A 25,976-nucleotide genomic window follows, 5' to 3' on the forward strand; every position below is an offset into this window, starting at 1 on the left:
AGGAGCTTTTTAGCCTCAGGGAAGCAAGAGTCAGCAGACCCAAGGCAAGCCAACGACACAGGATTGTTGGGGAGGACCCTGGGCTGGGCCTGGCTCTGAGTTGACCCTGCCTGTTTGTAGCTGCTGCCCCTCCTTACCTCACACACCCTCACTGGTAGAGGCTGCCCAGGGCCTAGCACTGTGTTTAGCCACAACTTGCAGTCACAGCAAAGAAAAGAAGGAGAGAAAGAGACTTGCCACAGGTAGTAGCTGGGCTCGTGCCGGTTGTGTTACCTTCACTGACATCTTGACTGCAGCTGCTGTCCGGGTCTATGTCAGAGGGGATCATGATGTGCCAGGTTGTCATGCGGGCCTCTGCCTCAAGGCCAAACCCATCCACGTGGCTGAAAATGTCCAATCATTTTAACATGTCTGAGGAAGGTCATGACCATTGAAAAGTTCTAGTGATTAAACACTGCTCTGTCAAGTCACAGATTTCTCTCCTCCTCACTTTCTATCCCTCTGCTAGGGGACTTGAACACTCATGCTGGGGCTCCTTCCAACATCTTGGATCTCCTCAGACCTTACCACCTCCCTCTTCACTCTACTTTAGCCATTGGCCAGGAGCTCTCGCTGCCCACAAATGTTACCCATGTCTGGACCAAAGCTGACATTACTGCATCTGAACAAGATCTACCATTCTCTCTCTCTCTCTCAACCTTTTTGCCCTCAAGGAGCCTTTTACTTCCTCCAGCTCTCATTATTTTCTCAAGCTCTTCTGACTCCATCTTCATCCCTTTCCAATCTTGGTCCTAATATAACTGATTCTGCCCAACTATTTTACTGATCTTGAATCCCATGCTTCATCCTTCTCCTCTCAACACTCGGTCTTGGCCCAGTGTTAAACATCTGCCTTCCCCTCACATGCAGCTGAAGTGAGCAGATAGTCACATAACCGTGCTGACTGGACACATTCAAATTTATATTAAAGAACTTCGAAAGCAGCAAGGCAACCCTTTTGTTCTTGCCTAATTGGTTCTAGACCTTGCTTCCACAGAAGCTATTCCAAAAAGTTACATCATTCGCTCACCTTTAAGTGAGGAATTTGACTGCAATTTATTTAGAAAAGGGAAGGCCATTTACCATGAATGACATCTTTTCTTTTCATTTCAAATATCCTTGGATATCATGTTCCACTCCCTACCCATTTCCTTAAATATTGAATGAAGCAGCCCTTCTCCTTGTGTACCTGACCTCTTTTTCTCTCTCATTAAACACATCCCAAACCCTGATCTTCAGAGGCAGTACTTGAACCAGTCTTTGTGACCCTTAGGCCAGCTCTCAATCCATCACCTTCTTCCCTTAAATGTTGTGAAGGAAATGACATTCACAAGTGATCTCTTATACAATTAGTTCCTACTCTTTCCCAATTTAATTGTGATGAATATCCTCATTCATCATCTACTATCTTTGTGCATCAACATCTATGCTGGCCAGTAGGTTCTTCTAGAGAGAATGATCTGAATAGAAAAGGATTAAGATAGATCCCTAGAAAACTGTGTTTTGCAACAATGTCTCTTTTCAAAATTATGCTGTGAAAGTCAAATGTTAATGAAGTTACATTGTTTTATCATACAACTTTGTTGGGAAATAAAAAAAAACAAAACCAATGACTACTTTATTCATTCTTTGACTCTTGGACCACTCAAGAATTAATGCAGAATTGTAATCATATGATCATAGATTTATGCCTGGCAGGGACTTTAGAAATCAGTGAATCCAATCCTTTGTTTCAGCAAATATTTAGATGACTTGCCAGTGTCCCATATGAGCATCTGAGGCAAGGTCTGAATTTAGGTCTTCCGCACACCAAGCCCAGTGTTCTCTCTACTATGCCCCCTAACTGCCTGTTTTAAAAAACAAAACAGAACTTGTTTTTTGGATCAGTTTAAGAAGCTCACTGGCCAATGCAATAGGCAACTGCTTTGCAATTAGAATGTTGCCTGGAGTATTAGTGATTAATTAACTTGCTCAAGGTCATACAGCTAACATGTAATAAAAATGAGATTAGAACACAGGTCTTCTAAACTCTAAATTCAACTCTATACACAACCCTAACTGCTACTCATTTTATTAAATGTTCAACTAAAACATACAATTGTTAACTACAAGTGAAAATGAACTTACTTTTATATTTAATTTCTCAAAACAAAAATCCAAATAATCTTCTCCCCCACTATGATGAAATGATAGCCCTTGCTCTAAATAGATTCACAATGACGTGGTCTCAAAATCATGAGGATTTTATGGATTACAAATGAAGACTTGCACAGCCTAGAGAATATCATCAGAGAATTGATGCATGCCTGGGAAAAAGAGGTGGGTTGATCACATAATGAGGCTGAGAGAGAACTTCTGGGCAGCCTATGGAGAATCTAAAGGCAGACCCCCTCAGAAAGCTGGATCGGCTGTGTGAAATTTCTGAGAACAAATGTCTGAGTTAAAAAGGAAGAGCAATCTGCACTATACTAGGGCAGAGTTATAGCAATGGCATCACTGATTCACTGAAGTATTCAAGTCATAGTCAAACAATTCTGGGTCATAACTTCTTAAGGATGCATTCAAATAGGAGATTCATTTGGATTTCTGTGTAACAGTGTTAGCTTAGAGAAAACATTGACAGTTTTGCTTACTTCCCATTTAAAAAAATTTCCAGCTTTTGGGACAAAAATCCACTATTCGATAAAAACTGCTGGGAAAATTGGAATACAGTGTGGGAGAGACTAGCAATAGATCAACACCTCACACCCTACACCAAGATAAATTCAAAATGGGTGAGTGACTTAAACATAAAGAAGGAAACCATAAGTAAATTGGGTAAACACAGAATAGTATACATGTCAGACCTTTGGGAGGGGAAAGGCTTTAAAACCAAGCAAGATATAGAAAGAATCACAAAATGTAAAATAAATAATTTTGACTACATCAAACTAAAAAGCTTTTGTACAAACAAAACCAATGTAACTAAAATCAGAAGGGAAACAACAAATTGGGAAAAAATCTTCATAGAAACCTCTGACAAAGGTTTAATTACTCATATTTATAATGAGCTAAATCAATTGTACAAAAAATCAAGCCATTCTCCAATTGATAAATGGGCAAGGGAAATGGATAGGCAGTTCTCAGATAAAGAAATCAAAACTATTAACAAGCACATGAAGAAGTGTTCTACATCTCTTATAATCAGAGAGATGCAAATCAAAACAACTCTGAGGTATCACCTCACACCTAGCAGATTGGCTAACATAACAGCAAAGGAAAGTAATGAATGCTGGAGGGGATGTGGCAAAGTAGGGACATTAATTCATTGCTGGTGGAGCTGTGAACTGATCCAACCATTCTGGAGGGCAATTTGGAACTATGCCCAAAGGGCGACAAAAGAATATCTACCCTTTGATCCAGCCATAGCACTGCTGGGTCTGTACCCCAAAGAGACAATGGACAAAAAGACTTGTACAAAAATATTCATAGCTGCCCTCTTTGTGGTGGCCCAAAACTGGAAAACGAGGGGATGCCCATCAATTGGGGAATGGCTGAACAAATTGTGGTATATGTTGGTGATGGAGTACTATTGTGCTCAAAGGAATAATAAAGTGGAGAAGTTCCATGGAGACTGGAACAACCTCCAGGAAGTGATGCAGAGCGAGAGGAGCAGAACCAGGAGAATATTGTACACAGAAACTAATACACTGTGGTATAATCAAACGTAATGGACTTCTCCATTAGTGGCAGTGTAATGTCCCTGAACAATCTGCAGGGATCTAGGAGAAAAAAACACCATTCATAAGCGAGTGGAAACACCGAGAAAAAGCAACTGCCTGAATACAGAGGTTGAGGGGACATGACAGAGGATAGACTCTAAATGAACACTCTAATGCAAATACTATCAACAAAGCAATGGGTTCAAATCAAGAAAACATCTAATGCCCAGTGGATTTACGCGTCGGCTATGGGGGGGTGGGGGGGGGGAGGAAAAGAAAATGATCTATGTCTTTAACGAATAATGCTTGGAAATGATCAAATAAAATATATTTAAAAAAAAAATTTCCATGGTCAGAAAAACCAGAATGGAACTTAAAAGTTCAGCTGGGGTGGGGTAGGGGTGGGGGATGGTGGCAGCTAAGTGGTTCAGTGGATTGAGAGCCAGGCCCAGAGATGGGAGGTCCTGGATTCAAATCTGACTGCAGACACTTCCTAGCTTTGTGACCCCGGGCACTTAAGTAGCTAGTCACTTAACCCCCAATGCCTAGCCCTTACCACTCTTCTGCCTTAGAACCAATACACAGTATTAATTCGAAGACAGAAGATAAGGGTTAAAAAAAATTTTTTTTAGTTAAAAAAAAAAAAGTTCAGCCAGGAGACCCCCTCATTTAACAGACAAGTAAATTAATGCCATAGCCAATGCCCTTAGTAGGCAGTAAATGATAAGCCAAGATTTAACTCACATATTCTTGTTCCAAATCTAAGCTCAGTAAAAGAGAAGGAATATTGCCATGCAACTGTTAGCATGAAGTTTTTTTGTTTTGTTTTGTATAGGACATTGTTTCTGGAATCAATATAATGATTTTATCCTAAAGTACTTACCTTCCAACATGCAGATTTATCAAGCAATGAGCCAGACAGCTAATGAACTCTTGATCATGGTTTCCTGGTCCTAGGATTAAGTTTCTGTTCACAGTAAGGACCCTAAGAGAATCGAGGAGAGCAACTTGCTGTGGGACTGTTTTGTGTGCCCTTGAAAACTGGTACAAGATGGTCCTATTTAGGCAGTGGTAAACGGCGTCCAGTGACAACCCTTGGGATCTTCGTTTTGACTAATTAAACATATGAAAAGTATATGGTAAAATGAACAGTGCAATATCTTTACAAGGAATGCTCTGCTGAAGTTAATGAAATAATTTATAATTCATAAAAACACTTAGGAAAAAAATGAACATTGTTCCATGTATAGTTATTAACGGAAAATGACACCAGAAAACATTTTGTAAGAAGCTACCATTTCACTGCTTTTTGAGCACTACGCCCACTTTCTAAAAAGTGCAAACACACAAATAACCTGAGAAATAGTATAACTTATGGAACTGTATACTTTCAACACCTTTTCCTATGTGTTACTGAAGAAAGGAATCGGTATCTAGAACAATGTAAAAATTAACTTTATTAATATGGAACATTCAAAAGAAAGAGGAAGCAGAAACAAGAGAAATGTGTTTTGGCAAAAAAATAAAACAAAAGCAGTCAATCCTTAATGTCTTTCTATCTTGAACTTACTCACAATGAGCATAAATAGCATATTAGTAGACTAAGTAGCTATTGAAGTACTTAACTTTCTAAAGAGCTTATTGAAAGCAAAGAGTATCAAAAATACTGGTGTCAGCCACAAACCGACAGGTGGGTCCACACAAATCCCATTCCTTGTAAAATAATAAATTAGAAAAATCCTTGAAAATAAATTGCTATATATATACTTATTTAGTAAAAATAGAAGCTGAGAAAAATAATTTTGGCCTCTTCCGAAAGTCACTATCTTGGAATCATTGTCAAAATATGAAACAATTACAAAATTAAAACGATCTCTCTTGCCCTAAGATTGTATGCTATAGTATTGTTAATATTATAATTGCTATATCATTAACAGTATCAGTTAAAAATAAAAACAAAATAAATTATTAATAAAGAAACTTTGTACAATGGGATTGAACAGGTTACCTGTGCAATCAGCTGAATAATAAAATCTATAAGAAGTTTAGATTCCTTGTTGAACATTCCCTGCCAAAGCTTGTCGACAACACGCTGGGTGAAATAAAATACATTGTTCACTAGCACTTGGTAACTTCCTCCACTGGTAATGGGTAGAGATGCATCTTCCCCTAAATTACCGGGAAAAAAAAAATCAATATATACTCAGTAAGGGAGGAAAACAAATAAGTGGCTCTGAAACAAATTTAGCTACAGTCTTAGGACTATACTATCTGAATGCCTTTACTCATTTTTAGATAGCTGGGTAATCAGGGGGAAAATAATCATTTCTATAGATTGTTTCAGTTAAATAACCTAAATTTAACAGTTTCTTAGTCACTATTTTCTCAGTTGTAAAATGAAGTTGCCCTACATTGTATGAGAATTAGAATGAAATCATGCAGGTGAAAATGATTTTAAAATTATACTGATGCTGCTTCTCCTACCTCTAAGTATCATCCACTCTGTTTTTCACATCATAAATATTTTAATCTAAACAAATTTCAATGAAAGTTGGACTTGGTACAACATTTCAAGATATACTTTTTGCATGGTATGACATTAAAATTTTTCAGGCAAACATTTTTTTAAGTTAAAAGCAATAAGGCAATGAGAAATGAAAAAGTTAGAACAGAATTCTTTAAGATTATTTTCTTTTTTTCATATTTAATGAATAGAGGTGAGATATAAAAAAATCTTTAAAAAATAAGAGTTCAAATAGGAAGTAGAAGAAGAAACTAAAATTCATTTGGGTTTCTTAATGGAAGATGACTGGTAAAAGTAAAAATAAAAACATGGAATTACCCAATAAAACATCAGCTGCAAGCAAGTGGTCCATGACACTATCTAAAACATAAGTCTGAAATTCTTTTTGCTGAGTTCTTGTAGACCTTTCAGGAGAAGCCTGCAAAGGAAAAGACTCTTAGGCACATAATCATATGGAGGGAGAAATAAAATGCTTTTCAATAAAGTAGTATCATCAAATTCCCTTGATTTCTCCAAAATGTTGGCAAATTTGTCTCTAGTACTTCAGTCTCTTCAAAAATCAGCCTAGTAATTCTTGGTTTACATGTTGCTGAAGCCTAGCATGCAGAATTTTAAACATAACCTTACTGGCATGTGAAATTAATACAACTCTGATAAATCTGAACATTCTTTAGTATTGTCCTTCTTTAGGAGTAGGATATAAGTTGATCTTTTCCAATCCAGTGGTCCCAGGAGTTGAGTTTTCCAAATTTGCTAGAATGTTGAGTGTTAGCTTCTATAAATCATTTTGATGATTACTGCTCTATTCTCTATTTTGAGGTATTTAGACCCCTTTCCTTCTCACTTTTAAAAAGTATTTATTCTCTTTTTAAAGATGTTTAGGAGCACTTTTAACTCTGTATTCTCTTTTATATGTTTTGCTTATCTTCTTATTGTTACTCTGTTATTCCACAGATAAGAGCTCCATAAATATTAATAACTACAGTTTGAGAAAATCATGTTTTGGGCATACTTTTAACATATCAAATGATATGGAATTTCTAACAAAAATAGCCACCATATTCTCTTTATTTCTAGAGTAGTTATGTCATCATATGCTATTCTGAAATTGCAGGTCTTAAATTATTATTCCAGCAAAAAAAATACTGACCACTACTACATACAAAGTCATGGTACTAAATGCTGTGGAAAGGTTTTCACTTTTGAAGTTTTTTACTTCTAATAGTTTATAATCTTGGCACTTCTTCAAACTCTTTAGGGCAAGGAAATGAGGAGAATAAATATTTATATAGTGCCAACTTTGTGCCAGTGCTTTAAAAATGCTATCACATTTGATCCTCAGAACAACCTTATTAGGTAGGTTCTATTATTATCCCCATTTTAGAGTTGAGGAAATTGAGGTAAACAAAGGTTACATGACCTGCCCAAGGTCACAACCAGTAAGTGTCTAAAGCCAGATTTAAATTCAGGTCTTCCTGACTGCAGGCATTCAGTTATAACTCAGCCAAAAACATGGGAGGAGAAAATTTTATTTTTTTTCTATTTAAATTATTAAGTACTAAAGCCAGGGCTGTATGATATAATATATAACGAACGAATCACCTCCTGTTTCCTGTATAATACAATAAAACTTGTTTTCTTAAAACCCCAAACTACCTAACTTACTTTTTCATAATCAATTTGTCAACCAGCAATAACCACTAAATAATATTTTGTATTTGTGCATATTCAGCATTTTCTAATCGTGTACTGTGTAAGTTGCAGGGATTTTCCTTAGGGGTGTTTCTTACATCAGCCTTCTCACTCATATTTTTTTATTCCTGACTTCTACTGCAGATTAAAAGGTCATACCAATTCTGTCTGTTCCTCTGTGGTGCGGGATCTCCTCAGTGCTTCATGTTTTCCAATGAATATGCAGAGAGGTCAGATGGCTACTACTTGAAAATTTAACAGGTTTGCATTTTTATTTAATTCAATCATAGGTTTTATTAGTGAAAGTTATTCTAATTACTAATGAGAACTCTGGGAACACCCCAAAATAAAATTAAAAACCATCCTCTTGTCTGCTTAGTATCCATAATGTCATTAATTACAGGTATCTTACTAAACAATCCACTAGACAATTGTCATAGAAATTGCCTTGATCAACAGTAGTCTTGATATGCAGTGCCACCATTCGCCACAAGAGGGAGTACTGACTGCCTACTTTATAATGAATCCCTGTTCAAAAGTGCTGATTTATAGCAAATAAGATTTTAATATAAATGTTTCCCCTAATCCCTTTCACTTTTCCAGGCAAAGAGTTTGTTTTTATGGCTTTCAGGAATGATCAATGTTTGAAGTTATTAGGAAAAGAATTTGATCACATTTTTTTAGAAACAAAGCTACTAGTAAAACAGCTAGAATCAAACTGCAAGTAATTTTCTAGTTTAAAGCAATTAATTAATAAAACTGGTCATTTAGAGATGTAGACCAAAATCTCTAGTCACTCCAGATTTCACATAGTTCCCTAAAATTGCATTTATGGAATACAAATATGACAAATTCTTCCTTTTCTTTTTTGAAAAAATACTTTATCTTTCATCTTAGAATCAATACTGTGTATTGGTTCCAAGGCAGAAGAACAATAAGGGCTAGGCAAAGGGAGTTATGTGACTTGCCCAGGGTCACTCTGAAGCCAAATTTGATACCAGGACAGCCCATCTATAGGCCTGGCTCTCAATGCACTAAGTGACTTTGACAAATACTTTTGAAATGTAATGAATACATGGCAAATACTTTCTACATTTCCTAATATAAAATGCTTATATCAATTCAGAAAATTCCCAAAAACCTTTTTGATCCTGATAGATTAAATACATTCTTTCTCTAATAGTGAAACTACATTGAAATGAGCCCATTTCCTGGATGTTACCTCCAACAGCAGATCAATTAGTGGAGTCTGTTTGCTGGCAGGTGTGAGACAGAGATTGTCTATAATCAAGACTCGCATGAAATCAAAAACAAACTTTTTTGCTGGATGGTTGGTCAAGTAGGTTTTGGAGCCAACATTACAGTATTCTGATTGACTTCTGTTCATTCCTGTGTCAACTGCGAAGGCCTTGAACTCTTCTGCCGGAGACCCTACTTCATCATCAAGATCAGTTACCTGTTTAGAAACACAACAAGAAAAATCCTTTTGTTCTCCTCATTACTACCAAAAGTTTATTTAGCACTGTGAGTGCTAACTTTGGTTTCTTTTCAAGAAAGTATAATAATATCATAGTAATAGTAACCACTTTATGTAGTTTGCCTATGATTCAATTATTTCCCAAATTAATGTCATTGCTTTTTTATTTGATTTTTGGCTTATGTTTTTAATGTTAAGAATTACCCTACAATAAAAAGGCAGCTCTGTGAATGATTTCACAACTTCAATTATTAATATTAATGTTAATTATTATTAATTATTAAATATTAGAAATGTACTGCCAAAGCAAGCATTATTTTCACAACTGCAATAAACAAAAGCAATATTACAAAATTTTAATCAGAGTTTTTAAAGAGATTGAGTTAAATTAAACTAACGTGATAACCTTTTTTGTTTTGTTTTGAAATATATTTTTATTTTTTTATATATAATTTTTAAAATATATTTTATATATAAATTTTAATATATTTAGTTAATTTAGATCATTATTCCTTGGTTAAAAGAATCACATTATTGCCCTCCTTCCCCTTCCCCCACCCTCCCCGCAGCTGACACACAATTTCATTGGGTATTACATGTGTCCTTGATCAGAACCTATTTCCATGTTGTTGGTGTTTGCACTAGGATATTCATTTAGAGTCTACATCCCCAATCATATCCCCCTCGACCCATGTAGTCAAGCAGTTGTTTTTCTTCTGTATTTCTACTCCCATAGTTTTTCCTCTGGATGTGGATAGTGGTTTTTCTCCTGTAACCCTCTGAATTGTTTAGTATCACTGCATTGCCACTAATGGAGAAGTCCATTACATTCTATTGTACCACAGTGTATCAGTCTCTGTGTACAATGTTTTCCTGGTTCTGCTCCTCTCACTCTGCATCAATTCCTAGAGGTTGTTCCAATTCACATGGAATTCCTACAGTTTATTATTCCTTTGAGCACAATCTTATTCCATCACCAACATATACCACAATTTATTCAGCCATTCCCAATTGAAGAGCATCCCCTCATTTTCCAACTTTTTTGCCACCACAAAGAGCGCAGCTATGAATATTCTTGTACATGTCTTTTTCCTTATTATCTCTTTGGAGTACAAACCCAGCAGTAACAGTGATAATCTTAAACATAATGGGTCATGAAAAGATAATAGTCTAGTGTTTAAAATAAATAAAAAGAATGGAATCATCTATTTGGAAGATGTTTATCTAATATAATGCCCTCATTTTACACCAAAGGAAACAAAGAGTCAGAGAAGCAAAGGTGACCATCCCAGTCATTGATCAAGGTGATATTACCACAATGTGAATATTCCTGAACTGACAACCAAATAGCTACCTAACTACCACATTTCCAGCTCAGGACCTGATATCACAGTAGCACATATAATTAAAATTAGTTTTTCCACTTATTCAGTTTTCCTACAGCAAATGAGATTTACAAATCAAAGACAAAGGGAAAACTCAAGAGACAAAAATAATAATTTAAAAAGTAAGCAAAAATTAAAAGATATTTCCATCATGGTTTAAAAAAAACATGACATATAAGAAATAACTTATGACCATCTCACAGTGTGCTGTTGGACATTTGCTTGTCTTTCCAAAGCTCTTAAATCACAATTATCTCTACAAAATTGGAGGAAAAAGAATTGGTTTCACTCCAGGTAAATCAGAAAGTACCGTGACGTTTTATAACATAAGATCATATGCTTAGAGCTGGAAGGAATTTGGAGGCATCAAGTACAATCTCCATTATTTTCCAGATGAGGACAAGGAGGCATAGAACAATTTCATTGCCCAGGGTCACTTTGCTAGGATCTTTTGACTTGGAATTTGAATTTCAGCCTTTCTGTGTCCAGGGTCCTATCAATTATACCATGCGGCAATGTGGGAATATCCACATCACTGTGGCCTAAAGAATAAAAGGAAACTATAGCATCCAGTGATTTGTGGTCCACATCACAGCTTATCATTGATTTTCTTTGACACTAGGATAAAGAAAAATCAAGATCAAACAAATCTGCTACAGCTAATGATGTCAGATTTCTACTTTTGAAAATGCTGAAACCCTGAAGTTTATCATAATTCAATCTCTTATATGGATCATGCTTGAAAAAGTACAAAATATTTTTTACAATTAGGAAATAGACCTCTGATACCAGTAGCTCACACTGAATCTTCTAAGTAGCTGGAATACATGGCTTAATTCAGCAATGGGATGAATTAAGTATTTTAACATGAGAAAATTGTTAAAATTGGTGTGAAAGTTAAGGAAATAGGGCTCTCATTGATATGGAAGGAAATAAGACTAAATGTCAGGGGTCTTGGAGATACTCTAGAAAATGAAGTTTTAGACTAGACTTAGTTATCAAAGGCTGAAACTTGGGCAGCTTCATAAGATTATTTGAAAGACGAACCTAAGATAGGACATTTTTTATCCTCTCCCTTTCTTATGTCAAAACTAGATTTTTAGTAGCATAGAACTGACTCCATTTTGTACTGTATTTGCTATTGAGTACATCTTTCATTATTTTTCTGTGATAATGAATGTTCTGAATAGCTCCTTCAGTACCTCTGTTTCCCAAACACTTCATGTTTATAAAAGAAAATGAAGAGGACTTTGAAGAATTACAAGAATTCACCCACTTTCTATTTCATTTTATGAGGCATATGGTAGGAAAGTAACAAATGTTACTTAACTGACTGATAAAGAAAATATTGTTTTCTTTTATCTGGTGTAAATAGCTATACTGCAGGTTTTGTAATAGTTTAAGTATCCTCTTTCTTTTCCCAAAAATGTTCATTTTGCTGTCTCTGTATCACCTACCTGAACTTACCCAAACTCTGGATCACATAGCCCAGGAGGAGAGGAGACAGACATAGATATAGACACATGCAGATACACATATATGTCCTCTGTGGGACTGTGTGACCCTCATGTCCATTATTTAATGATAGGGTGTATGTCGTTTATGCAGAGGCTGCCAAAGACTCAGAAAAGTCTTGTAACACCTACCATCTCAGAGTAAGGTCGGATGTTGAAAGGGAAAACTGTAGCTGCTAATGCACACAGAAACTCTGGGCTCATCCACATTGAAGCTAGGTCTGGAACATTGTGATATAAGTATCTAAAAAATTGCATTAATGTAACAGGATATTCTCTGAGCCAAGACCCTTCTTCTTCTGATTGCCAAGGCTGTTTACGGAAATAAGAAGAGAAATAAAGAAATTGAATATGTAAACACTACTCTTTAAAAGTATGATGAGAAACTCCCTGAAAACATATTAAACATGCATGTACATATACATATATACAATCTGATGATGTATAATAATGAAATATTTATATGTTGCCAAAACAGTCTCCCTCCCTTTACACTATGGACATTCAAAAATGTTCCTTTGGTCTTCAGTAAAGCTTTTCCAGATAAAATCAAAGGCAAATTAAAGTACAATAGAAGGGACATTTTCTAGGCATTTTCTTTGGCTGTCTCTACCAAGTCATCAGCTCCATTTATTTACTAAGTTCTCTCCAATCCCACTTAAGTCTAGTGCCTTCTCTCCTAGTTACTTATCATTAACCTTGTGAATAGCTTGCTTTGTAAATATTTGTTTTCACTGTCTCCCCATTATGATGTAAAAATAATAAAAACTGCTATCAACAAATTAAGAGATATTTCTATTATACTGAAGCTTGGTTAAAAACATGTAGTGACAAATGTGAAAAAAGTCTGGATCATTTCACATGTTGATGGATATTTGCTCATCCTTCCAAAGCTCTAAAATAACAATTATCTCAGATTCTCTAATTCCCCATTCTCTCTAATCAGCATAGATGTCTGGGCCTGCTTTGTGTAAGGACAAACTACCTCAATAAGCTCTACAACTACAGTGCTTAAATAATTGATGTATTGGGGACCAGCAAAAAGTTGCACTATGTTCAATCTACTCTGTTTAAAAAGACAGGAGGTAAAAAATACACTTTTTAAGGATTTCCACGAAAAAGTTAAATTTTAAAAATTGCTATGAAATGACCCCAAACCTAAGGGTTTTGGATATTATGAAACCTTGACTGTATCACCTAGTTAAAAATGTTTCTATGTACAAGGTAAGATACTTGGATATTTGTCTTTCCTTAGTTAGGTAAAATGGTTTAAAACACATTGGAAATGGAATTGGAAGATTCTTAAGTTTACAACCCAGTGCTGATGTGAGTATCAATATAAGAAAAATATTTGGTTTACTATAAAGGATTAGATAAATGTAAACTATTATTTTAAAGGTATTTGTCACAAATGACTATCATTTGGCTGTGACTAAAATCGGATTAAGATAATGATTGCTTGTCTACACCTGTAATCCTACTAGTTTGAATGTATATCAGATCACATTAATCTCAGTCAGAATTTCATTGGGGGAGACAATTTTTAAAAATCATTTCACATTAAAATTTTTATGTTATATTATTAGTTGCATATTATTTTTCCCCAACTACATATAAAAAACAATTTTTAACACTTGCTTTTATTTTCCAAGATTTTTAAGTCCCAAATTCTCTTCCTTTCTCCTTCCCCACCTCCCTGCTGGAACAGAAAGTAATTTGATATGGATTTTACATGTAAAATCATGTGAAATACTTTTCCATATTAATCCTCTAGTAAAAAAAAAATAGAAGAAAGTGAAATAGATATGCTTTGGTCTGGATTCAGACTCCCATCAGTTCTTTCCTTAGAAGCAGAAGGCAAGGGGGCAGCTGGGTGGCTCAGTGGATTGGAAATCAAGCCCAGAGACAGGAGGTCCTAGGTTCAAATCTGGCTTAAGATACTTCCTAGCTGTGTGATCCTGGGCAAGTCAATTAACCCCCAATGCCTAGCCCTTACTGCTCTTCTGCCTTGGAACCAATAAACAGAATTGACTCCAAGACGGAAGGTAAGGGTTAAAAAAAAAAAGAAGCAGAAGGCATTTTTCATGGGTTAGATTATTGTATTTCTGAGAATAGCTAAATTATCCTCATTGTTCATCATATGATATTCCTGTCACAACTGTTCTCCCAGTTCTGCTTAATTCACTCTGAATCAGTTCATGTAAAGTCTTTCCTGGTTTTTCTGAAATTGTCCTGCACATCATTTCTTATATATAGCACAATAGTATTCCATTATACTCATATGTAACAATTTGACTGGGTCAGAGGGTATATACAGTTTGAGAGCCCTTGCAGGCTACATCCAAATTGCTCTCCAGAATTGTTGAGTCAGTTTAAAACTCTGGGGAAAGATATATGAAACCACACAGATCTTCACAATCTATATATATATTAGAGTGCAGAATAGGAAAGAGTGTGAAGTATATGGAACCAGATGCCAAGGATTAAATCATTGTTCTGCTATTCTGTGATCTTGGGCAAATCATTAGGTCTCTGAGCCTTGGTTTTATTATCTGTAAAAAGTAGACTTTAAATCTTTAATCTGCAAAAGAAACCTTTATACTATCTCAGAAGGTGGTTGTGATCAAAGCACTTTGTTAAGGATCAAAATACTACATATTTGAAGCTTTTAAGGAAAAATGACATAAAACATCATAAGCCTTTTAAAGACAAATTTACCAAAATATTTAAAATAATATATGATGTAAAAGAGGGAGATTTTAAAAAATACCCCAAATTAATCTAAAGATAGAATGCTGAGGATTTTCAATTAAATTACTGCATCAACAAATCCTTAATCAATTTGGAAGGAGTAAAACACTTTAATAAGATGAGGGCAAACAATGCCACTCAGGAAATAACTTAGGATGGACTGTACCAGAACACTTCTGGGCCCAAGTAACTCATCTAGTAAAGAAAGTTAAAAATCAGGCATTCCAACAGGAGGCCAATCTGGTGGTGGGGCAGTTCTAGTCATTGTTTGTACCCACTTTCCCCAAAGAATCTCAACCCCATTAAAAAAGTTAGTATAACACGATATAAGTTTTGAATGACAGATTTGGAAAATATTTCATGAGAATATTATAGGCATTAGGTAGGCATTATATCACATAATTTCTAAATGGCCTCATTTCTATAAGAAGGATAATAAAAATGTCATATTTTGGAATAAATATTTTGAAAGGCTTCCCCTATAGCAAAGTAAGGTATTATTATTCTGGAGATGAAAAATGTGGAATGAGAGTCTCAAAGTAAATCTGTGGTACAGTTGACCATTTAAATTAATATTCTATTAAGAATAGTAGAGGCAGATGGAATGTTATAAATATTTCTCTGTATTTCATCATACTTACTGAATTTAGCATGCTGCGAAGCATTCCTAACAACAAAAAAGCAGCTTCTGTACAAACATTATGGATTGAAGAGACTACAGGTCCACTGGAGGCAGGAACTCCAAAGATAAATGTCCAAATGGAATCCAAATCAAACTATGTGGATGAAATAATACAATGATTAGGTTCATATGTGAACCTATACTTTTAACACTTTAAATATCTTTAAAAATTATTTTAATGTTCAGATAGATGTTGGAGCAATAATTCTAATCACATAGTTTTAGCAAACATGAAGAGACAGAATGAGAGGCAAACTTCACTTTGACCTATATTCTACTTTCTACTATGTAAAAATACCAACCAAAACACTGCCTTTTGGGTTTGGTTTGTCTTGCCAACAAAGAGAATTTATTGTAAAAAATTATACATATTCGTTCCAAAAACGTATTATGAAAGGAAAATTCCAGAACAATTAACATGACTGTTGAAGGAATAAAACTGTAGGGAACTATATTGGCTAACTATATTGTGAATTAATTCTCTATTAGAAAATTACTTGAATATATATACCTCCTCACAAAACAAACAACTTTCTAATTCAGTTTCTCACTGCTCACAGAAGTTTTTGTAACTAAAGTAAGATGTAATCATGAGGAGGGGGTAGGGTTCATTCAAAGTAGTTCTGACAAAGTATGGTTTTTGGATTAGGTAAGAATGAAAAATGATTGCTGAGATCTAACAGATCTCTTGGAGGTCACACTCATTTATTTGGGCAATGTTAGGATACAATGCTGAAGGTTTTAATTTTAAGGAGACTACAAACTATTGGAATTGACTATGATAAAATTAGCCCTTTGAAGCGTTTATGCTCCAGGATTTTGAAAGACTATTAAACCTAAGATAAGTTTAAAGTCCTTTGCATGCACACTAGATCTATTGATCAATCTAATCAATCTTATTTTATCTTATCTAAATTAATCTACCTACCTAAAATCCCACCTTCTTCAGGAAGCTTTCTTTAACCCCTCTTAATTCCAGTGCCTTTTCTGGATTGACTATTTCCTATTTGTCCTGTATATAGTTTGCTTTGAATATCTTTGTTGGCATGTTTTCTTGTGAAGATCGGATCAACTCTCCCTTTGTCCACTTTTAGATTTAATCACCAGAAACCTATACACCTCCAAATTTCCTTAAGTAAGGGGAAGTACACCACCCACGTGCTAAACTGGATGACAACTCAGAAAGGATTGACAGTCCTAAGAAAATTCTAAAACTGCAACTGGTACATGTAAAGTGGAAGGAAGGCACAGGAAGTGATGCAAAGAAGGGCTTTTAAAGTAGTTGCAACTTCCTGTGACCAGCACTTTTTCCTTTGAACTTAGCCTTGAAGAAGCTCCGGCTTGGGATCTTCCTTTACAACTGCCACGTGGGTGAGGGAAAAGGCTGACTCCTTTTCGAAGAGGCCTCCTCCCCCATCCTGGAGGAGGAGGCTGCTTGGCTGAATGAAGCCCTTGCTTTATTTACCCCTAGGCACTATGGCTGGAACTTCTGGAGCCCTGCCAAAATAAAGCTAGGGCAGAAGGAAATAGTCTACCTTATTAAAGTAGATTTCTTACTCTGTCCTCTTTCTGACTCTTTCCCATTATTTTATAAATAAAACTGCTAAAAAAGTCATTTGACTTGAGTAATAATTTCAGTGACTCTACCTTTCTCTTATATTCAGTCCAACCTTAATCTCTTTCTTCTATCACTAATGCTCAACACAGTGCTTAATAAATATCGACTGACTAAAATATTGATTTATGCTTACAATTGTCAGAAAATTTAAAAGCATAAAAGCTTTAGTTCTTCTATTTTCTAAACTTATACATTATCTTTACATTAAACTTTAAAAATTATTCTTAGCTTTTCTAATAATCAGAAATTATTTAATATCTTATTTCTATAATAACATGACATTTCTTCAATAATACGACCCATCTGTAGATATATCCAGTTAAAAATCTTCCTTTCTTCCTTCCTTTCTTTCTTTTTTAAAAACCCTTACCTTCCATCTTGGAATTAATACTGTGTATTGGTTACAAGGCAGAAGAGTGGTAAGACCTAGGCAATGGGGGTTAAGTGACTTGCCCAGAGTCACACAGCTAGGAAGTGTCTGGGGCCAAATTTAAACCCAAGACCTCCCATCTCTGGGCCTCACTCTCAATTCACTGAGCTACTCAGCTGCCCCCCAGATCTTCATTTCTAGTTTTCTAAAAGAAAGCTATATGCTTAAAATAAAGGATCATCCCCCTGCCCCCCAAATATTTAGGTCAGCAGTGAAAATGTTGATTTAAGAGTTGACTTTCTGACTAACAAATCATACACATACAGGAAAATATGCTCTTGTGTTGTAATTAATTTAAACTTATAAATAGGGAAAAAGTTGCCTTAATTGTGAATCTGCAGTTAAGATATCTCCAAATTTCTGTATTCATTTTTCTACATACTTATTAATTTACAGATTTAGTAGAAAATTTTTAAAGCAATTAACTCTTAATTCCCATTCCTATACTCCCTCCTGCCTAGTCCACACTCCCAGTACCCAATCCCAAATGACAGCTGTGCCTTGCTAGATAAATTCCTACCTGGCAACCCTGATTACATCGGCTGCTGATGACAGGTACACTGACCTGTAGGTTTTCAGGCAGCTCGGTAACTGGTTGCTGCAGAAAGAGGGCCATGAGTAGAAAATAAAGGGCAGGGACATTAGTATGTTTAGGGAGAAATGACTGAAGAACTGGAAAGCCAGGAAAATGGCAGGCATCCCGATTAATCTCCCTTATAGCTGACCGACCACCAGCACTTCTGCCCACATTGAATCCTAAAGGAAAAAGAGAAAAATGAGTGCAAAACAGGGTATGTCAGTTCTTACAGTGCTACTATATAAGCCAAAATAATAAACTTTAGAACAAAAAGGGTTACATTTATATTTATATCTAAAACATTCATGCTAATAGCAGCTTATTGAATTAGTCAATTATTGATTTAATCTGTCACAATTTTCTACAAAGAGCCTGCCTCTACTTGCCTGGGCTCTCCAAGCATTTGTCTAGTGTTTCAATAGGGATGTTGGAAGAGAATTTCTCTCTCCATTATGTCGCTTTGTTTAATTCAGGTATAGATAAGCCCTCAGAGAAAGGAAGTTAAAGAACCAAGGATTCAATGAGTCAGGAAACTAATCCCACAGATACTGCACCCCTGGGCAGCCCAGGCAAATTAAGAAACTATGGCTGGTTGCTTAGATGTGACGTGTGAGAGCTAGTAGGTGGAGAAAACAGCTTATAAAGGGAAACCCAGGAGCCTGTCAAGGTCTTTTGGCTGGATCATGGAGAACTGAGGAACTCTTGTTGGTGATTAGCTTTGATCTATCATGGTGGCCAATAGATTAGTAAGCTAAGTATTTCTCTACTTCTCCCCTACCTTTCCCTCTCTACTACAAAGCTACTAGCAGCCTCATAAACTTAATTATTACAGGGATTCCTTTTTGGGTCATTTTTGGACTAGATAACTGATAAGGTGTATTCCAACTTTGGCCTTCCTTTCTGGGTGACTCTGGGCAAGACACTTAACCCCATCCGTTTAGCCCTTAGTGCTCTTCTGTCTTGGAACTAATATTGAAAATAGATTCTAAGATAGAAGGTAAGGGTCAAAAAGACATTATTTCTCTGTATTTTTTAAAGCTCTATTTTCATATAAAAATAAATTGTAGGACAACATAGATAAGGTCAGGTAGGTGGCATAATGAATAAGAATGAATAAGAGCATCTGGCCTAAAGAGTCAGGAAGACCTGAATTGAAATCCTGCCTCTGTAACTTCCTAGTTGTGTGACCCTGAGCAAGTCATCTACCCTTGTTTGCCTCAGTTTCTTCATCTATAATGAGCTAAAGGAGGAAATGACAAACCACTCTAGCATCTTTACCAAGAAAACCCCAAATAGGGTCACAAAGAGTCAAACACAACTGAATAAAAATTACAATTAGAATGATAAAATGTAAGGATAATTTTAGTTTTGTGACCTAATCTAAATTAATTTTGGATGCCAGGGAATATCCCAAATAAAAAACCCCAAGTCAGTGGAAATTTATTGTGATTTTAATTAATGTAGAGGAAAGAAATTAAGGAGAAGGGAGAGGGAAAAGGTGCAGGATTTCTCCCACCTGGCCTGTGCCAGTAGGAGTTCAAAGTTCTCCACCAGGAGGTCTCTGAAGAAGATTAGTGGCTTTTTACGAGGATAGTGTTTAGAAGGTAAAAGAGAAAGAATCAGCCTAAACTCTGATAGAGCTCAGTAAAGATGCCTCACCTGAATTAGACTACTCAGCTTCTCCCAGTATAGTATCAAGGAAAACTCACTGGCAAACCGGACTAGCTACTGCCTTGGTGAGCTACTGCCACGCCAAGATGCCAGAACACTTAGTAAGCACAGCAAGCTGCCTCCTGCCACCTCTCTGCCACAAAAGACCCCAGAGAGAGAAAATGACATAAAATATATAGACAGTTTTACATCACTTTCCTGTGTCTCACCTGTACCAATGGTAGCTTAAGCTTGACTTAGGACAGCCCAGGGGTCTGTCAGCTGTTTCTGATTTGTCATTTGCTAGCACATGTCTATCATAGACCATCCTCCTAGATACTTAATCCTTAAGTATGGGTGTACACTTTCCTGATTTTGTTAGACTAAGTAGGGTGGGGTAATCTAAAGTTCACAAGATAATTAAAGCAACTTCACTTCTATCTTCTGTACAGGATGAATTGGACAGAAAATAAAGAATTTTGGAAGGAAAAATGATAAGAAATTATGTGGGTAGATTAGAAACAAAGAATTGTGAAGGTCAGAGAAAGAATTTGCAGAAATCTGGAGAAATTAAGAATAATCTAAACAACAAAAATGCCCAAAACTACATTAAACTTCAAGTTTTAATAAGAGATTTCTCCCCCAAAACCAAATTCTTTAGTTTATTAATTCCAAAACAACATGAATGCTGAAATAAATTATGCATTATGTACCGATGATAAGGAATGAAAGATAAAAATTGAAGAAATTCAATGATTGATTGACTGACATGTAACTAGCTGTATTGTCCATTTATGAAGGAAAGGAATGGTGAATTTCTAAGAGAAGATTTTAGACAACTTGGGATCACAAAGGATTAAAAAGTCTTCTTGAAAAAGGAAGCTTCAGTGAAAAGGAAAAAATTGTTTGCCCACTCACAAGGGAAACAGGAAAAGGAAATGGAATTAAATGAAGGTTAAGGGATACTGATAGAGCAAATTGGCTGGCAGAACAGGAAGGCTGTGGGGAGGGCAAGTGTGGCTTGCTGTCCTAGAGGCTAAGGAGAGGAAGTTAGATGGTGATGTTTTAGCAAAAACAAAACAACTATAGCAGTAGCAGCCAAAACAATAACAACAGGGTTGGTCATATTCTCAACCAAAGTGAGGACAGGTCAGTAATTGTGGATGGTTTTAGCAGGTGGCTGGGGAGGACGAGGGAAGGTTGGGCAGCCAGACTCAAAGCTAAAAATAAATAAAGAAATATTTGACCCTGTAAAAATGGAGAGTTGAATCCAGGACTTCAATCCCCAAGAAGTCCTTGCTCCACTTCCCCAGAATGCTTTGTAATATCACTGAATTCTCACCTGGGCCGAGATCGAGATGGGGTATTTAACCTGATTGGAAAGGCTTCTGGGCTCTCTTCTCTTCCTGTCTCCGCTGGCAAGCAGACGTGTCTCATGATGTGAGTGAAATTGAATTGGGCCTCTTGGCCCACCTGGCATGTGCCTTTCTTACTTGTATTTTTCTTAAATTCTCAACCTTTAATAAAACTCTAAAAATATAATACTCCTTGCAGAGAGAAACAAATTTCTATCTGCCTCAGGTTTCCCCAAATTTTAACTGTTTAACTGTTTAACTAACAACCCTCCTTTTGAAAAGGAGGAAATTGGATGCTCTGAGAAGAAAGCAGCTGCTGCTAGCCCACAAAGGATGGAAGAGTAGATCCACAGAACTTATTAGGCTAGGGGCACAAATTGCTGAAGGGTTGCAAGGGAGAGAAAATGATTAGAAGAATGAACATTGGATAAGAAAGTGGGGTCTGAGAAAGGATCTGGTTACTCCCAGAACCTCCATTTTCAGACCATTCAGGTCATCCAGCATTTCAGTCTTCTCCAGGGTACACTCTTGACTTCTCTTCTTGATTTTCTATACAATGTGTAAGAATTCAAAATTAGGTTTTATGCTAAATATGAGAATTCTAAAGTAATATTGTGGTCGATTTAAAGGCTATAGAGAAGGCAAGAAAAATGAAGTCAGAAAAGGCCATTAAATTTGGTAAGTAGATCACTGATAACTTGACTGAATGATGAGGTCAGAAGAAAGGTTGTAATGAAGAGGGTAAGAGCCCAGGAAGTCAAACATTAGTTGTAGATGGTCTTGCCAAGGATTGAATCACAAAAAGAAGAGTTATATGACAACAGCTAGCAGAGATAAATGGAACAAGGGGGAGCTGTTTTTTTTTTTCTTTTGTTGTTGCTGTTTTGAGAACAGGGGATATATGGGTCTGTTTGTAGGCTATAGGGAACGGATAGCAAAGTGGGAGAGAATGAAGATTACAGAGGGATGAGAGAAGCTGAGGTGGGATGAGGATCATTTGGGCACATAGAGGAGTTCACTCAGCATAGAATGTCACCACTGGTGAGACATGGTGGAAGGAATCTGAAAGGATATGAGAAGGGGAAGAGGAGATCGAAGAGAGAACTCTCAGTAAATAGCCTCAATTTTTCTCAGTTTAACAGAAGGTAAAGATTTTACGTTAGAGAGTGGAGAGGTGAACAAAAGATTTAAGAAGGAATAAATAAAGTTCGAAAAAGCCAATGTGAATAATAGAATAAGTATTAGAAAACTTATATGACTTTGGAGCCTAGGATTTGGGTTCAAATCTCAAATGTGCCATTTACTATTTTTTAATCTTAAGTGAATATGACTTCTTAGAGCATTTAGTTTATCAGTAAGCTGGAGAGGTTACTTCAATTCTGACTAATAATTATTTCTATTTGTTTGAGAAACTTTTTTCCTTTACTGCAAAAAATAAATAAATAAGTGGGAATTGGACTAGATATCCTTTTTTTTTAAAAATCTCTATAATGTCACTCTTTCAAAGTCTTACAATTCACCATTGTATCAATGGTAGAACTTCTACCACCAGTGCGTTACAAGGAGGCAAACATTAGTTGTAGGGCCTTATTATTTTATTTATTTATTAAACCCTTACTTCCTTAGAATCAATACTGTGTGTTGGTTCCAAGGCAAAAGAGCAGTAGGGGGGTTAGGGAATAGGAGATATGTGACTTGCACAGGGCCACAAAGCTAAGAATTCTTGTGTGAGAGTCCAGGTTTGAACCCAATCTATGCCTGGCTTTCAATCCACTGAGCCACCTAGCTGCCTCATCAAACCTGGGTTAACTTTAAATGAAGCAGTCCATTATTCATATTGTTTATTATGATATACCAAAGTATCTTCACTATTTGATGAAAAGAAGGAAATAATTTAGATGCCAAATACTGCTATGTAGGAGACAGACTCATGAGAAAAATTTTAAAAAAGGATTGTTGAGTTTTATTAAATTAATGGTGTAGGAGGTGTGACTCTAAACTCAGTTTAGACTGGATATTGAGATAAAAATGAAATACTTGTGAGACTATATCCCCTATGTTTCCTGGTGCCATGGAAGTATGACCCTCTGTGATTTTAGTTTGAGAAGCACAGTCTACATGCAACTGGATCTTTCGTGCCTACAAACCTGGAAGCTGGGGCCAATCATGTTGCAAGGGAAAGGGAAATCCAGAAAGCTGTACAATTCAGATTTAAATCATGTTCTACAATTTACAAAAGGCTTTAAAATATTATCTCATTTTTTTTCCTCAAAACAACCTGTGGCAACTGTTGTTATTTTCATTTTACAGATGAGGAAACTGATACAAACAGAGGTTAAATCCTTGCTTAGGGCATACAGCTAATAAGTGCCTATGTCTAGAGTTGAACTGTGAATTTTAAAATCTCCATCTTGGTCTAGCACCAAAAATTGTGCACACCCACACTACACAGGCATGTGCTAGTCAATGACAGATCAGAAATAACTAACTGCCCACCTGGGCTGTCTTAAGCCAAGCTTGAGCCACCATTGGCACTTGTGAGGCACAGGAAGTGACGGAGAGAGCAGCCTTGGAAATTCGCTCACATCCTGTGGACAGGGCTAGATGCCAGTTCGTGTTAGGAGCTTGAACAGGGAGGAGGCCCGCAGACAGCTTCCCTTCAGATAGGTCACGTGAGTCAAGGACTGATTCCTTTCTACCTTGGCCCTTTGGGCCTAATCTCCCTCTGCCTTGGTCAGAGGTTGAGTAACCCCTTTCCTTTTTCTCCTCTCTCTATCTCTCCCTCTCCTTTTCCCTATTCCCATTGTGATTAAACCTCCATAAATTCCATTCTGACTTGAGTGTTTCATTTTAGGAATTTCATAAGTAAATTCCTTGGCGGCCATAGTTTTAATATTTATAACAAGCTTAAAAGGTGAAATTTTCCCTACAACAGAACTCAGGACTTTCTGCCTCGAGGTCCAGGGTTCTATTATACCGAATCCTGTAGGAATAATTATGAGAAATTAAAAATCTAAACTATTTTTAATAATGATATTTTCCAAATGTTAACTTAAAAGTATACTAAAAATAAATAATCTTAGGGGTATATAGTAATATATAACAAAATGACATTATTATAGGACAGAAGTAGCAGAACCAATAGTATCATATATAAAAAGGTAAAAATAAAGAATGTGGTGACATGGGAAATATTTCTTAATCATTATTCATAAGTGAAAATGTTCCCCTTTGAAGAACATTAGGTATTTTATCAAAGAGAGGAAAACATAACATGAGAAGAGAGAAACAAATTCTGATGTCGTAACTAAACAAGAGAAACTACTTCTCATTTCTTTTGGATCCAGAGACCTTAATATGGAGGATATACATGAAAAGCAGATAGCATTCCAAAAAGCAAAGGCACAAGGTCAGGGATATATGTGGAATAAGTGCTTTTGTGTTACTTCTACTTGAATTAAAATGGTAACTAATTTTACTAATTAGCATGTCATTAGTTCAAATTAAACACATCTTACCACTATTTTTCATAAGGGAAAGGTCTGGGCTTTTGATCTCATCAGTGCTGATAAGCCAGCATAAAAGCTTCCTCACCAATGGAGAACAACACATTATTTACACCTTAGTCTTTCAGAGTTGTCTGGGGTGAGGGTATACTAAGTTTTTAATGACTCCTCCATGGTCACATACCTAGCTTTGTGTCTTTCAGAGTCCTTGCTGTCTCTCATATCACTCATTAACTTTTGCAGTATAACCTTCATATAGGCATGCCACTAAATTAATCAACATGGACAATAGCTGATTTGAATTTTTTGATGCATAACCAAATTTAAAATTACTTGGATTGCTATAATGTAGATAAAAAAAACAGAAACTTATTTTTCATAATTGAAGAAAAAAATTAACACAACTTAAAATATAAATACAAAATTAAACATTTATTTTCTACCCTTTGACTTTTCATTTTATATGTAAAGGTTTTTAAAATAAAATTTTCGTGTCTTTAAATTTGTACTTAAAAACTACAACAGTATCATTTACCACTGTAATATTTAAAACTTCAATTAATCTTATCTTAAACTACATAAATTCTCTTATGCTTGTCAGTCATTAAATGAATCTGAGTTTTGCTCAATTTTTTGTTGTTATAAGGGAAGATTTAGGCAAGGAAAAGAAGGATATAACTGAAAATGACTAATAAAATAAATCATTAATAAAACTTTTAAACATTCATATGTTCTCCAAACAGGACAGAAATCATAAAAGCGGTTATCAGAATTCATCTTCAATAGCTGAGGAACATATAACTAAAATGAGATAATCCTGAGTATCTCATATATGTTCTTAAATGACATGAGCAAAATCATAACAAATTTCCAAAGGAAATTCATTTACTTTAAACCTGTGATATTTCCATGGGTGGGTAGATAAAACTGTAATATGATTTGGTACAAGGAAGGCCTGGTTAGGAAGAGCCTCAATTAATGCTCATTTAGCAACTTTTTTGTCATGTTACAATCTCTGAGATCTACTTAGGGCACCAAAAGAGCCTGGCTAAGTGTAGAGATAATTGCATTCAGA

At 35.8% G+C, this 25,976-nt stretch overlaps 1 protein-coding gene across 19 annotated transcripts in view; it reads right to left on the reverse strand.

Annotated features, from left to right (window-relative positions):
- Nucleotides 1–25,976, reverse strand: part of WDFY3 (WD repeat and FYVE domain containing 3) — a 364,899-nt gene that overhangs the window by 89,593 nt on the left and 249,330 nt on the right. For 10 of the 19 annotated variants that reach the window (XM_056803214.1, XM_056803217.1, XM_056803213.1 and 7 more), the window contains 8 exons: nt 18,334–18,569; nt 15,725–15,859; nt 12,465–12,644; nt 9,179–9,412; nt 6,583–6,682; nt 5,749–5,909; nt 4,624–4,853; nt 238–383 (listed from right to left, as the gene is read on the reverse strand). In XM_056803214.1, the coding sequence (XP_056659192.1) occupies nt 238–383; nt 4,624–4,853; nt 5,749–5,909; nt 6,583–6,682; nt 9,179–9,412; nt 12,465–12,644; nt 15,725–15,859; nt 18,334–18,569 (1,422 nt within the window). The remainder of the gene's footprint in view (nt 1–237; nt 384–4,623; nt 4,854–5,748; nt 5,910–6,582; nt 6,683–9,178; nt 9,413–12,464; nt 12,645–15,724; nt 15,860–18,333; nt 18,570–25,976) is intronic. The other 9 variants (XM_016423066.2, XM_056803219.1, XM_056803228.1 and 6 more) reach the window with 3 other exon arrangements.

The sequence above is a fragment of the Monodelphis domestica genome, chromosome 6 (genome assembly GCF_027887165.1).
Source record: "Monodelphis domestica isolate mMonDom1 chromosome 6, mMonDom1.pri, whole genome shotgun sequence".
Taxonomy (NCBI): Eukaryota; Metazoa; Chordata; class Mammalia; order Didelphimorphia; family Didelphidae; genus Monodelphis; species Monodelphis domestica.